Source organism: Hibiscus syriacus, unplaced genomic scaffold, assembly GCF_006381635.1.
Source record: "Hibiscus syriacus cultivar Baekdansim isolate YM2019G1 unplaced genomic scaffold, ASM638163v2 tig00110548_pilon, whole genome shotgun sequence".
In the NCBI taxonomy this organism is placed as follows: domain Eukaryota; kingdom Viridiplantae; phylum Streptophyta; class Magnoliopsida; order Malvales; family Malvaceae; genus Hibiscus; species Hibiscus syriacus.
This window is the reverse complement of record NW_024062775.1, coordinates 5709451-5724523: the sequence shown is the minus strand read 5'-3', so window position 1 is coordinate 5724523 and position 15073 is coordinate 5709451. Positions and strand designations below refer to the sequence as shown.

The 15073-nt window shown below is 32.8% G+C and overlaps 1 protein-coding gene and 1 pseudogene across 1 annotated transcript; both read right to left on the bottom strand.

The window, feature by feature from the left end:
• Positions 1-6024: 6024 nt before the first annotated feature.
• Positions 6025-10418, bottom strand: LOC120130721 (annotated as a pseudogene).
• A 1569-nt stretch (positions 10419-11987) lies between these two features.
• LOC120130674 (cytochrome b561 and DOMON domain-containing protein At3g07570-like) lies at positions 11988-13066 on the bottom strand. The gene is made up of 3 exons (XM_039147865.1): positions 12853-13066; positions 12344-12748; positions 11988-12299 (listed from the first exon to the last, which is right to left on the bottom strand). Exons 1-3 carry the CDS (start codon positions 13021-13023, stop codon positions 11988-11990), a joined length of 888 nt encoding a protein of 295 aa, XP_039003796.1. The 5' UTR covers positions 13024-13066.
• Between the last annotated feature and the right edge of the window lie 2007 nt (positions 13067-15073).

The following is a 15073-nucleotide window of genomic DNA, read 5'->3' as shown; positions in this document are numbered from 1 at the left end:
TTTCAGCAAATTAAGCTTTTCCTGCTTTCCTCTATTTCCAAATTCTAAAGTGGCCTAATAGCAAGGATCACTTAGAACAAGCTTATTTCCATTAATACTAATAAACATATTAACAAACTTCCAAATTTAACTGAAAAAGTAAGCACTCAACATCATTAAGTTCAAATTGGACATTCCTTTATCCCTTAACTGCTATAAATAAGTGATCAAGGCAATAAAAAAGAAAATGAAAATGAGAGTTCCAGCTTAACCTAGAAACTCTAAAAGTAACTCAGCAATTAAATACAAGAAAGAAATTTAAAAAAAAGGATGAAATTTTAAAGTAAGTTTTCACTGTCATAACGTCTCCTTCGGAAATTCGTTAGACTTAAAAAATTTAATCTGAAGAAGGCAATGAAATATAATTTTGAAAACAATTTGATTTTGAAGTCGTCACTAACTTTTAAGTTAGGTAGGTTGGAAACCTTAAACGAAAAAAATGGTATGCGTTTTACCAAAAATTCATTTTTAAAGTTCGGGAGTCGATTACGTGTGGGGAGGGGTGAGCACCCCACAACGCCCAAATTTTAGAACCTAAACGATTATACGTTGTTTAAATATTGGGAATTACAAACTTGAAAACGTATTTAAATTGCGATCCTTCTATTTATTTGAATTTATTTAAAAAGTGTAATTTCAAAAACAACTAAAATAATAAATATAGCGGGTCAAAATATTAAAAAACCCCAATTTTTTTTTATAGAATAAGGTTATTTATTATTAAAAAATTATAATTATTTTTATAAGAGAAAATACATCATTTTGTACGGACAATCTTTGAAAATACACTTCCTTTATAGTTAGGAGACTTTTTCATTAATTCCCCTCACAAAATAATGTTTTTTTATTTTATAGTTTAAAAAAATATATATGATATTATATTAAATTATAGAAATGTTCGGATAAAGAATGCCTTTTTGTGTGAACAATCCTCGGGAATGCATTTTCTTTGTAGTTATGAGACTTTCCCATAGATTCCCCTCACACAAAAAACTACATAGATAATATTTATAACATATGTTATCATTTACAAGCACCGTAGATTTAATAAAAAAACTACATAGATAATATTTAAATTATTATTTTTATCCTATTTTGATACGCAAACTTTATTTATTTTAAATTATACTTAACGTTTAGCTTAGGTTTTAGTTTGATACATCACCATTAAAAAGTTAACAGAACTGCTTATATGATATTTTTGAATTTTTCCAATGATGACATGGTATTACCTTATGATAACATATCAACATCATTGTTAAATTTTTAACGGTAGGTACCAAAATGAAACTTAAATTAAAAGTTAGGTATGCTTTTGAAAAAAATAAAATTTAAATACTCAAAAAAAAATAAAAATAATAGTTTAAGTATTAAACTTGTAGTTTACCCTTTACAAATATCACACTTATATTTTTTTAATCAATTTAGAATATGATTTTTTTTATTTTACAGATGTAATGTTATCAATTATTACATATCTTATTTTTATATTTATCAAACAAAATATTTTTTATTAAATAATTTATTTTTTAACAAATAGAAACAAATAGTTTTATTAAAAATAAAAAATATCCAAATTACAATAAAAGTTTACAATCATAATCGTAAATTAAACACATAATAAATATTTTTTTTATAATTCTTAACACAATTTTGAGACCGTTAGATGAGATAAATAAACGACTGAGATTTACAGTAGTAAATGTGAAGATATTTATTGGGAAAAAATGAGTAAAACTCAACCATTTATTTCATCTAATCCAACGGCTCTAAATCTGTGTAAAACTAATTTTTTTTACATTGTGTAAGTGGATCTTAACTGATATTTATATCTCTATATATATTTCAATTATTGAATAAAAATGAAATAATATATATATATATATATATATATCAGATCGAATCAGATCAAGTCAAATATAAATTTTCATCTTAAAATTTGGATCGAGTTTTAGGTGGAATATCAGATAATATATGAATAATATTTAAGAAATATGATAATTAAATTATTTAAAATATAATATACTTGTTAAGTATTTGAACTTTCGATGGAGTTTAATTGCTCATCTCCTAACACAATCCTTGTGGTTTCAACTTCTATATATACATTTGATAATTCTGCTGCAGTCAATGGCTCAACCAGGAAGCCCATCAGCCTATGGCCTGGTTTTTTTGGCCCAATAAGGCACCGCTTAAATAATTTGGCCCATTAGGACACCTCAAAAATTAATTTGGGATCTACAATATTTTTAACAATTCAGGGCAAACTGTCACCTCAACGTGACAAGTTTCATGGGATATAATTTTTATATTCCTGACCTAATATTTTAATATTTCCTGCAAAACTTGTTACATCGATATGACGAGTTTTATTAAAAAAATTATTTTTTTAGATTATTATGCGAATTTATTGTTGGAAAGAAAAAATACACTGGAACTCGTCACGTCGAGGTGACGAGTTCAGTTAATATTTTCTCTCTCCAAAATGTGGCAGATTATGTTGAAAAGAACAATAAACTATGAACATTAGATTAGATATTCAAAAATGAACATTAGGAAGAAAAAAAAACTACAAACTTAATACATTAACATAAGGACGTAAATAGAATTAACCTTAAGAACACCCTAAATATTAAATAAAATCATTAACATAGCAGTATTAATTAAGAAGTTTTAGTATTCATAATCAGTAGACTTGTTAGATGTAAGATTAAGTTCTTTAATTCCCCATTCTTTTTGTTGTTGTCGTTCATGTACGAATTGGAACTATGCTTCTAGGTCTTCATCATCTTTTTTTTCTTGGTCATGTCTAAGTTGGTGGGATATTCGAGTTGGAAGCAACATCCTCAATGGTACGAGCAAGGTCGAGATCATCAAACTCTACAAACAAATCGATATTAGAGAAAGAGTGATAATAATATGTCTCAATCATTCCAGCAAAATTTACATCATCGCTTAGATGAAACCTCGTGCATGATAGTGAAACTCTATAATATAAGGAACATACTCTTTTACTGCTTCCGAGTAGAACTGTTGTTTCTATATTGAACTTCAACTCGTGTAGTTGAATGTTTTTTTAGAAACACATGGTTATAAATTTACAATCGTAAAAAACAACTGCACAAATAGTTGACAAAGTAAAATGGCTTTTAACTCACACATATTAATGGTTGTTGAAGATGATTAAATGAGCATTGAAAAGTTGGTGAAATAGGTTCATTATTTGGCCTATGAGAAACACATTTTTTTTCTGATATGAAGTGATAAATGCACCACAAAAAAGTTTTTTTATTTGAGTTGATACATCACTGAAAAGTTGCAGAAGATGATAATGCACCACTATTTCACCAATTTTCTGAAAATTGTTTAAATTATGCATTGAATGACCTCATAAAAGTTGCAGAAGATGGTACTGCACCACTATTTCATTTGTTGCCTGAAAAGTTATTTAAATTATGCATTAAATGACCTCTAAAATTTTATAGAAGATGATAATGTACATTATTTCACTCGTTCTCTAAAAAGTTGTTTAAATTATGCATTGAATGACCTCTGAAAAATTGCAGAAGATGATAATGCACCACCATTATGCATTAAATGGCCTCTAAAAAGTTATAGGTAACAATTTTTTCAGGCTACACATTACTACAACCGAACTTCCATGCAAGATTGGAAAATTTGAGAAAGTATGGAGAAGTGGTGTATAACTTTACAGTTGAGATACCTCGGGAAAGATGGGCACATGCATATGACGATCAAGGTCAACGTTAAAGTCATATGACAACCAATCTTGTCGAGTATATCAATTCAATGTTAAAAGGGACTAGACATCTTCCGGTGACAAGTATTGTTTGGGAGACATACTTCATATTGGGTAAAGCTTGGGCAGAAAAAATGCCCAGTTAGAGGCAATGCTCAACAAAGGTAGAAATTAGGCTCCAAATCTGGAGAAAGCAATGACCAAAAATCATACTCATGCAACATCAATGTATGTTCGTAATTTCACCATATTGGAATCTGATTATATTGTCCAAGCACTTGTTCGACCACATGAGGGTGGGACTTCTGCCACATATACTGGTAATCTGAATAGAATATGGTGTGACTGTGGTCGATTTTAAGCCTTTAGATACCGATGCGTTCACGCGGTTGCTGCATGTATGTATGTGAATGTAGCAGTTGCTGCATGTATGTATGTGAATGTAAACCCATACATTTATATTGATGAATGTTATAGCATGCATACTATGCGTAACATATACAGTTACGAGTTTAAGTATCTCCCAAACGATGCATATTGGTCACCTATATTCTCTGAAGAATGGTTGCTCAATCCGCAATTACGAAGGAAGTTGAGGGGTCGTCTTGAATCTACTCGAATTCATACTAATATGGATGACCCTCAAAGAGAGAAAGATCTACTGAAGCTATATGACCACTGCAGAGGTGAATGCCACAATTGGAAGCATTGTCCACATCTCCCAAGATATCGAGCATGCCTATAAATATTTTATAATCGCATTCCCATGTTGTACCGATTTTACAAATATCAATGATAATTTTATGAATATTCTTCCCACAAGTGCATGTTTTGGTTCTCCTATAAATCTATCAACTAGCTCAACTCCTATTTATAGTTAAAAATTTAAGAAATGAACAATGGAACTCGTCACATTGACGTGACAAGTTCCAATATATTTTTTTCTTTCTAACAATAAATTTGTATAATAATCTAAAAAAATAATAATTTTTTAATAAAACATGTAATCTCTAAGTGTCGAATTCCACAAGAAATATTAAAATATTAGGCCTAGAATATAAAAAATATATCTCATATAACTTGTCACGACGAGGTGAGGAGTTCACCTGTATTATAGAAAATTCTGTAAATCCCAAATTAATTTTTGAGATGCCCTAATGAGTCAAATAATTTAAGCACGTGCCCTATTGGGCCCAAAAACCCACAATCCTGCTTCTCTTTATTTGATCCATGTTTATAACAAGTCTGCACAATATAAATTTCATATTTTGAGCTTTAAGAAGGAGAAGCATGTTGTCGATCCCTTGACGTTTTATGCAACTTTGACCTTTGAGTGCCGAAGCATTATCTATCTTCTCTTCTGACGATGAAACGTTTTTCTTTTATGGTACTTTTCCCCACACTCAGGGAGAGTATTCTGAGCTGGCATCAGATTTTGGATACTGCTTCTCACATATTGTTTGCTTGGGTTTCACTTCTTTCTCGTAACCATAAATTTGGGCGGTTAATAACCATATCATATAATATAAGGGATATATAAGCTTTTCTTTTCTCAAACTTAAAGCCTGTCTAATGACTAGTTCGGTTGATACAAAATAGAGGGTTGGAGGTTAAGGACAGTAAGGTCATAGAGCCGCCAACGGGTAGTTTCAAAGGGCTCGAGGAAGAATGAAGTAGAATGGACGCTTCAAAGTGTTCTCTGAATCCCCTAGTTGAAGCTAACGACACAACTTAATAGGACCTATGTACAGGACATACAATTGAACTATACCCATGCAGGACGAAGTGTGATGCCTTGGTGAGGTCGAGTGAATGCTCCTTATGGCCCTAGGTTCTCCAAGTGAACTGTCCTTGACATTCAATCCACTCCTTTGTATCAACAATTTTAAACCCTTTTATCTCACCATTCTCAATCTTTTATTTGTTTTTGGGTTTTTATCACAACTTTATACAACTGTGATCATAAAGAAGAAAAAACTGCAAATATCGGGAATCTAAGCTACTTGAATTTTTTTCATGTTAGCTAATCAAATCCTTAATGAATTCCATAACCAGAATTCTCAACTAAAATGAAACGAAACAAATGAGATACTGCCTTAACAGCGGACATTACCACAAAAAAGGGAAGGAACAAAAGTAAAACACCATCCCCCATCTACCCTATTCTTTCCACAAAAGAAAAGCTGCCAACCCTAAATCAAACTGATATATCATTCCAGGGCTAGGGTTTTAAAACTTTTAACTAAATAAAATTATGAGTAAAGGAACAGCACAGTCATCCAACATTCTACAAAAAAAGAAAATCAAAGTTTTGCATGTTACAGGCAAATATAAGCCAATGTTTATGATACAAAAAAGACCATGTTCAGCAACCTATACCTTGCAACAGATATCAATCAATGGACGATGAATTCACCACCTACACATTCTATACCCAGTTTACAAGTTACTCTGCATGAAAACCAGAAAGAGAGACAGTGTTAGTTAGAACCTTCAAAATCTAACTTCTATTTTAACACCCTTCCCCCAACCCCACCTCCAGTCCCAAGCTCTATAATAATAGTAAGAGTCTGTCTTATTTTAAAATAATAACATGTCACATAATGAACTGTTAGACATGGATAGAGTTCAATCCTATCAAGAGCATAGGCCATGTTTATATATCGATTCAATTCAAGAGAAAGAAGCAAATAATTGCACTACCTTTCTCATTGGAATCTTCATCCCTAAAACTAGAATTGTAAATACTTGAAATGTGTAACTAATTTATTCTAAGCAGAAGACAAATGAATGTCATTTCATAACCTTTTCAGCCAGACGGTTTGTCTGGCAACATCCAGAAAACACTAATTTAGCAGATCCGGTAAATTACCACTTGCTGTATTTTACTGGCAAAAAGTTGAGAACAATATGCCCTATCAAGCCAGTTGCTTGGCTACATCTATAAAATTATCCTTTTAGACAATTTAAAAAAACTATAGTAAGAACATCCTGCTGCAAACAGCCCCACTCTAATACATCATTCATACAATGGAAAATTAAGTATTTCACAACTAGTTCTTCATTTTACCTTGGTTGCATGAGTTGAAAGGAGAAGAATAAATCACATAATGTTAGAGGCAAAGAAAATCATTCTAGATCTGGGTTATATTCATATATAAATTTCAGTGAACTTTTTAATTTTGATAAATGATTAGAAGTAGATAAGTGGGTACTATTTTGAATAACAAGCAATTACATTAAGAAAAAAATAAAACAGCACGATACGGCATTCACCTCAAGCAAAGAAGAGAACATTAAGAAAACCCTCCCACTCTCTAATAACCATCTGAGACGACAAATGAACTATAGAGCCACCCCTTCAGCCTGCTACTTTAATTACACCAACTTCATCTATTTTTGAGCTTTTATGCTGCAACAAATTATGTACTTTGATTAGCACAATGGGACAGTACTTAGAAAACTAGGTCTATGGACACGAGTCTGGGGAAAAAATGAAGAGTTGGTTCTGCATGTGTCACAAATATAAAAGATATCCGCATAAGCAACAAATGAGAGTAAAATCCAGAATGATGTGCATTACCTTACTTTTTTTGTGTCTGTGAACATCATTAAAATCTTCATCTCCATCGTGCTTCCTTTTCTGAAAGTATATGAATCACAAAGAACTTTACATGGAATTCCATTTAAAATTTAATTTAATTTCAAAATAAAGTTTTTGATCAACTTCCAGATGACAAAGTAAACAACTGTCCAGACGACAGTAGTGAATTCCTGCCATCAGCAGAATTACTTATTTTTCCTGATATAAAAGAATATATCTTATGCATGGCTCAAAATCAATGTAACTATGGAAAAATGAATGGGTAGATTTACAGACTGATTTTTATGTACTTGGGCACAACATCCTAGTCTGCTAGCCATGACTTGTTGACTAACGATTTTTCCACTATCCTAAGGGGGCCAAACGAGTGATCAAGCACTAGCAGCAAGAGGTAACAAACTTCAAACCTTTTCATGATTCTTTTTTGAGTGATCAGCGCCAGAATCTTGATGCCTACTTTTATCCTTCTTTTTTTCCTTGTCTTTATCTTTACTTCGATCTTTATCTTTATGACGGTGCTTGTGCTTCTTATGCTCTTTATCCTTCTCCTTATTTCGGTCCTTGTGCTTTTTATGCTTCCTCTCTCTATCTTTATCTTTAGCTTCACTCTTTGATTTTCCAGCAATTGTAGGAATCCCTTTTTCACTCTATCAAATAAACAAAATGGTTATTAACTCCAACTATGAATATTGAAGGAAAAAATTGTCAATGAAAAAATAAACACCAGATAAACTATTAAAGTTTTACCAATTTACTGAATTGGCACAATATATAGGATCGTCATTTAGCTTAAGATATTTAAATATAGGTAGTCTCAAAACAGTAAATTTCTTACCGCCGGCAATTCGACAGGAGTGGCTTCACTCAGCTGGAAAGCCTCCTTAAGAATATCAAGGTCAAAAGGCTGTATACAGTTATTAGCGTCTCTGTTATGAGATGTATTCTGAATAAGCTGGTCCAGCTGCATCCCTTCTCCCTTTTCTAATTTCTGTATCTCCCACCACATTATGAAGATAATGTGTATCTGAGATTGATACAGGAAGAGGTCTCTTGCAGAAGAAGTCGTGGTGAGGCAATAGTTTATAGTGACTTATAAGATCAACAGCACCGCTAAGTTCTCTTGGTCCTACATTTATTTTATACACAATTTCTTGTCAATTGAAAAAGAAATGTAATAACAAAAATATAAATACCAAAGAACTTTACATGAAATTACAGGACTCAGTTTTTTAATCTGAAAACTTCAAATGGACTGAACAAAGCCAAAAACAAATGCAATGAAAACAAAGAAAGTGCAATAAAAACCTTCATTCTAAACAATATTACCTCCTCCAAATTTCTTGCCTTCAGGATCCATGAGTTAACAATTCATGGAATATGTACCATCATAAACTGCAAATTTTTAGTCAAAAGTCAGGGAAAATATCTATGAATATCGACTCAAAACATCTATAAAGGTAAACATAGACTCACATGCAGCATGCAATATAGTGTAGAAAGGCTAATAACATATTAAAACTAAAAATGCATACATACATATGGTAAGTACATCTTTTAAACACTTTGTTGCCCTTCTGTTTCACACTTGTAAAACTAGCAGGCAGCTTACAACTTTTAAGTTCCAATGCTAACTTTCACATCAAATATAGTTCTCCAATGTAGCAATTAATTTCTTTTCCCTCATCTTTTCTACAATTTATTTATTTATATTCAAACAATCATATCATTAGTACCAAAAGATATGCACATTTAGGCAAAAGATATGTGAAGTATAGCTGATGAAAACCAACTTGGTAATCAGCTAACCGTTTATTTTCAGATCAAAAAGCAAAATAGAGGCAAGGCCAGGATTAATATTTTCATTGAACATATCAAAGCACCAATAGCCTCAAACATATGGGTTCAGTAGAAGGAAATCGACCCACTAACTTTAAAAACTACATTCCCCAGGTTAAACTTTTGACCATAACTTAGTATTAATTGCCAAAACAAGACAAACGATAGCATATGTAACTTTCAGAATAAATTCTAAATTCCTAGTTAATGTTCGTAAGTCAAATAAGTTTTCGAGCAATAGCAGCTTCAGGAAACTTAATTAGCGTCATACATGGCACTCTTAACACCAAGTAGATCTAGACTTCTAGCATAGTTTCCTCTAACTTCGCTACTAACTCCGCTTTAACCACTAAAACAATTTACCAAATATTTCTTCAATCCCACATAACCAACTTATTTTCTACACATAAAAGACACCAAAATTACAAACTTAAATTATTCTCAATTTCTCATTTCCACTATTTATTTCTCGAAATCTTTGTATTTATATAATCTCCAAGGGGGAAAAAGACATGAAGAACAGATGCCGAAACAACAATTTCTCAAAGAATAACGAATTCTAAGTATGTATTATACACACTTATATACAAAAAAAAAAGAATAAGAAAGAAACCCCCTATCAAATTTTATCATTACAAACTTTCAAAAGTAAACGTTAAAAGAAAAACAAAAGAAATCAATAATGCCTCAAACATGAAATCGCAAGTTCGCCGTCGTACCTATTCAGATCACGGCAAAGCAAAGCTCGAAAATTCAACTTCTTTTTTTTCCACTTCTTCTATTCAACTCACTAACGCTTCTCTACCAGTAAAAAGATTACAAAGAAAATAGTCAAATTCAAATAAAAACCAAAACCGCGCGAAATTTAAAACAAAAAAGGGGAAAGAGGAGAATTGAGCGGTGAAATGAAGAGCGAGAGAGACAGGTTGGAAGGGAAGGGAATTGGAAAGGGATTGAAGAGAGTAAAAGGGTAATAATGGTAGATCAGAGAAATTTCGAGAGAATTCTAAAGCAAGCAAAAGAAGAAAGTTGGTACTTTTTTTTGGGGGGGGGTTTCCCTTCTTCTAGGGTTCGGGAGGAGGGAGAAGGACGAAGCTAATAAAATTTTCCCCTTTTGTAGTTCTCTTCAGGTTTTCGGATCCTTAGCTTCGTTCGCTGGATCTCGGGGTTTTTATGTACCTTATTTGTTTATTTATTTATTTTTTTGTTTTTTTTAGAGGGAGTGTGGATGAAAGCGATCTCGCGCGACAAGGGAGGGAAGGAACCCCAGCCAAAATAATGGGAGGATTTTCTTTTATGCTTTATACCTCGTACATTTTTCCCGGCTTTCTTGGTTTCACTTTTTTTTATATTGTACTCTCGATTTTATCCCGATTAATCTAAATTGATTTAAATTATATATTTAATTTTGATGAGTGAATATTTTAATAAAAACTTTTACCACATGAATCAATCCTAATTGATTGGTTCCACTTACTTTTGGTACATAGATATTATATTTAATATTAAAATAAGTACTCAAACAAGATTTTTTTTCCGAATAGATGCTTAAATTATTTTTTGACTTATTTAGGTGTCTAACGTTATAAAAGTTACCGTTTTAGGTATCTGAAGTTACAATCGTTATCACTTTAAGTGTCTCGATTTTATCGACCGTTAGAAAAGTTCGTTAAGTGACATGTGTCACAATTTAATAAATTTTAAATTTTATTTTTAAAAATTAAAAATATTTTTCTTAAAAATCTCATTTTTTAAATACCCAAAAACCTTTAACTCTTAAAATCTCTTATTATATTTCTATTTACTCCAACCGTCAGTCATCTCCAGCCACCCATTCGCCGTCAATGGTCCACCCATACGTCGTCGATTACCCACTAAATGGGTACAACTCTTAATATTATCTCCAAATCCAAAAAATCATAGTCCCTAAATTTTAATCCCTAATTTCTAAAATCTTAAATACGCAATCTCTTAAATTCATTTGATCGATCATTGTAATAGATCGTTTTAGCTTACTGTGAAAATTGATCATTTGGTTGATTGTTTAATCAGTTGTTTAGCCTTTGGCCATGCAAATTAACGGATGAAGGAGGAAAAAGGGCACGCAGGGCGTTAGAACCGATGCACCTAAAGTGATAACGTTTGTGACGTCATACACCTAAAGTGATAATGCTTATAACGTTAGACACTTGGATGAGTTAAAAAAATAATTTAAGCACCTAGTCGATAAAAGCAATATAGCTTGGACACTTATTTTATTATTAAGCCTAAATATTAATATAAAATAAACTTAATTATCATTGCATAACTCATAATATAAATTTATAAAATAGAGACATCTATTTATTTTTATGGTTAATTATACCAATGGGTCATGAAACTTTCGAACACTTTCGTTTTGATCATTCAAATCCTAATTTTTTTTTATTTTAACCGTCGTTATTGAAAAATATTTTTTATTTCAACCACTAGTGGTCTACGAGGTCTTAGTTGATACGTTCGTCCCTATAAAAAATTATTTTAATCATCTTCGTTGTAGTATTTTATTTGATAATTATGACAGTAATATTATTTTAATCAGCATGATATGAAATTAAATAAATGTATCTATATCAAGTATGTGCATAAATTATGCTCTTTTTAATGTATCTATAATTAAAAATTATGTACATTAATTAAATATATTGATGTACAATATTTCAAGAGAGGGTGATCGCATGTTCACACATGTATTTGAGCAGAATCATATTATTTTAATGAGTGTTTGAGAGAAACCTGGAGGCATCCCAGCACAAGTATGAAGATGCCGAGGCCTTTGTGGGTGGAGAGATCGGTTTTGAGACGATTTTCTAAAACAAGTCCGCATATTACACCCGCCATCCCGAGCACGAGGGCGCACGACTGAATCGCTGAGTGGGAGTAAAACCAGATCGGATCCCATTGCTTGCAGTACCGAGCAATCATTGCTCCGATTATCATCAGTATCCCCCAGCTCAGCATATTTAGTGCTCCATGGCTCTTCCATAAAAGCCTGATCTTTATCATTTGAATTTGACTTGACTCGATTATATTATAGTGAAATATTTATATGAATTACCTTTAACGTAATTCAAGGTGGTGGAGACTTTGTCACGGTGTTTGGCCAAAGCATAGCTTGGAGATGAGGGAATCATCGAGATCTGTCCAACGGAATATATGAGCCGTGAGAGGGGTTGAGTAGTATTCAGTTGGAATGCCATGTATAGACGCGAGGATCGGGAAGTTATCGACGAAGAGTTGCTAACAAGGGTGAGGTTACTTTGGTCAGGCAACACAAGGTTTGGCCGTTGGCCTCCAATAAAATATTGTTTCACCGTTCCACTGCCATCAGCTGAGATCCAGCCAACCATGGAGCTCGAACCCACCATCATTCCACCGCTGGAAAACCCGATCGCGATATAAGAATTCGTGTCGGGAGCCGACAGAACAAAACTCCATACGTTCGATGACGTCTGAACATACTGCAACATGTTACATTCCAAGTTCCAACATCAAAATATATTCGAATCAAATACATATTTACATCCAACATGCACTATCTGGACTTAGAAAGATGGATGCTCTCTCCGAGGATGAAATCACGGCTGCTCCAGACAGGAAGACAGTGGAGAGAAGTTGTATCAAAGGGAACATCAAGGTTCAAATTTGAACCGCAAGAATCTGTCTTCTGTGAATTCACCAGCTGGACTGATAAAACCTGCAGAAGGGCAAGGAATAAGGTAATGGAAATGGAAGATAGCTTCATTTTTCTTCTTCTTTTGATTATTTGCTTTAGACATGAATTTGGTCTTACAAATCGTGTGACAAGCTGGAGGAGTTGACAATGATCGTCTTAAATTAAATATAACTGGAAAGAACGCGGTGCCTTACAAGCATTACCTCATCATTTGTATTTTATTAAATGGGTGTGGAGAATCAAGAAAAATCAAAAGCAAATGGGTATCATGGCATAGTTAGTCTATTCTGTATTGACATGCCTTCCATCATCTAGTGATTCAAGCTTCTATTAATTTAATAAAAAAATGTTTATATCTAGGGTAAGGTATTCAAATGGTCCCCCAACTATAGAATACATCTTTATTAAGCCTCTCGTCTATTAAAAGTTACAAAATGATCCTCAAACTATAGAGTGTTGCTTTGTTGAGTTCCTCGACTATTGAAAGTTATAAAATGGTCACTTGACTATTCATTATGTTCCAAACTCGTATTTTTTCGTTATAAATAGACGATCGTCTGATCTGGACGATAACACGATGACTAAAATATGATAGTTGTTTGAGATTTTAAGATCATATTTTACCATATCACAATCAACAAATTAGCGTTCAACTCAAAATGTCATCAATTTTTTAACTGAAAATGACGAGTTTGAAACATAATGAATAGTCGGTGATCATTTTATAACTTTAAATAGTCGATGGACTTAACAAAACAACATTCTATAGTTGGAGGATTATTTTATAACTTTTAATAGTTGAAGAACTTAATAAAGTATTACTTTATAGTTAGGGACCATTTGTGTACTTTACCATTATATTCAATAATCGAATATAATATAATTAGCGACAAAAAGAACTTTAAACTTTTTGCAATGCCAGAAAAGAAAAGAAAAAAGGAATATTAGGTTCTCATGAAACCAAACAAGATTAGCGCATTTGTGGGACACTATTCTTTAATACAAATTTAATACTTTATTTTTAGGGTAAATTACGTAGATGGTCAATAATATTTAGGTAAGTGTTCATTTTCACTATCAATGTTTGAAAAGTGGAGGACGACCAAGGAGGAAGTGGATAGACTACGTGAGATCTGATTTGAAGGATTTAACCCTTAGTGAGAACATGACATCTGATAGGAAAGTATGAAGACTTAAGATCAGGGTAGTCGAGTAGTGTAGGTCACAGCCACATGGTGTAGCATCTCTGTCTTCTTTTTATTATGCCTTTGTTGTATTTTCCATGAATTCTACTATTTATACGTTTCTGTCATTGAAATTTATAAAGGCATAGAACTAGGATAGCGGAGTATGGTTGCCTTAGTTGGGTTCTAACCTATTTGACTTTATTCCTTCTAGTAGCTTGCTTTCGTTGACTTCTGTGTATTCTTCTCTTCATGTTTCCTCTATTTAAATTTAACCGGGACTTACGTTTCTGTCTATAAGAAGAGATTTTTACGCAGGAATTAATTGGAAGGGAAGCTGCTCTCAATTATGTATTTATTGACTTATCTATACATGCATTGTATTTTATCTTTATTTTTACTTTTCTTACTGCCGGAGGTCTCCCACGGAAGCTGCTCTCAACCAGGCGTTGGGGGCAGTCTACTACCTCACCTCCCCCTAACCCCATTGCATATGGGAATAGTGTTTTGTTGTTGTTGTTGTTGTATTCTCATCCATATGGGTATTATTTCTCCTTCCCCCTTACTTCCACTTTTGCTAACAAAAAAATCTCATTTCTTCGTTGAATTGCATTTTCTACTCAAATTAAGTTCCGTTTTGATTTTAGGCACATAAAGAGCTCCACTTCAAAGTCCCAAATGTAGTATGTTTCTTCCTCAACGCTATACCAGATTCCAGGACTAGACCCTATTGAAATGGACAACATTGCGGAGAAGACCTTCGAAAGGTACTCATCAAACACAGTGAAGAGAAATGGAAAAGGGGTTTCCCTTGTTTGGTTTATGAATGATTTGAGGGTGCCAGACAACGAGCCTTTGTTCAAGGCTTGGGTTTCTTCAGAGGCTATTTTTCCTGTTTACTGCATCGATCCTCGTCTCTTTCAGACCACCTATCA

Coding starts and splice junctions, on each gene's coding strand:
- LOC120130674 (XM_039147865.1), bottom strand. CDS start 13,023: ATGAAGCTATCTTCCATTTCCATTACCTTATTCCTTGCCCTTCTGCAG. Junction 12,749..12,852: donor TCTGGAGCAGCCGTGATTTC/ATCCTCGGAGAG, acceptor TTGGAATGTAAC/ATGTTGCAGTATGTTCAGAC. Junction 12,300..12,343: donor TCTCCACCACCTTGAATTAC/GTTAAAGGTAAT, acceptor AATATAATCGAG/TCAAGTCAAATTCAAATGAT.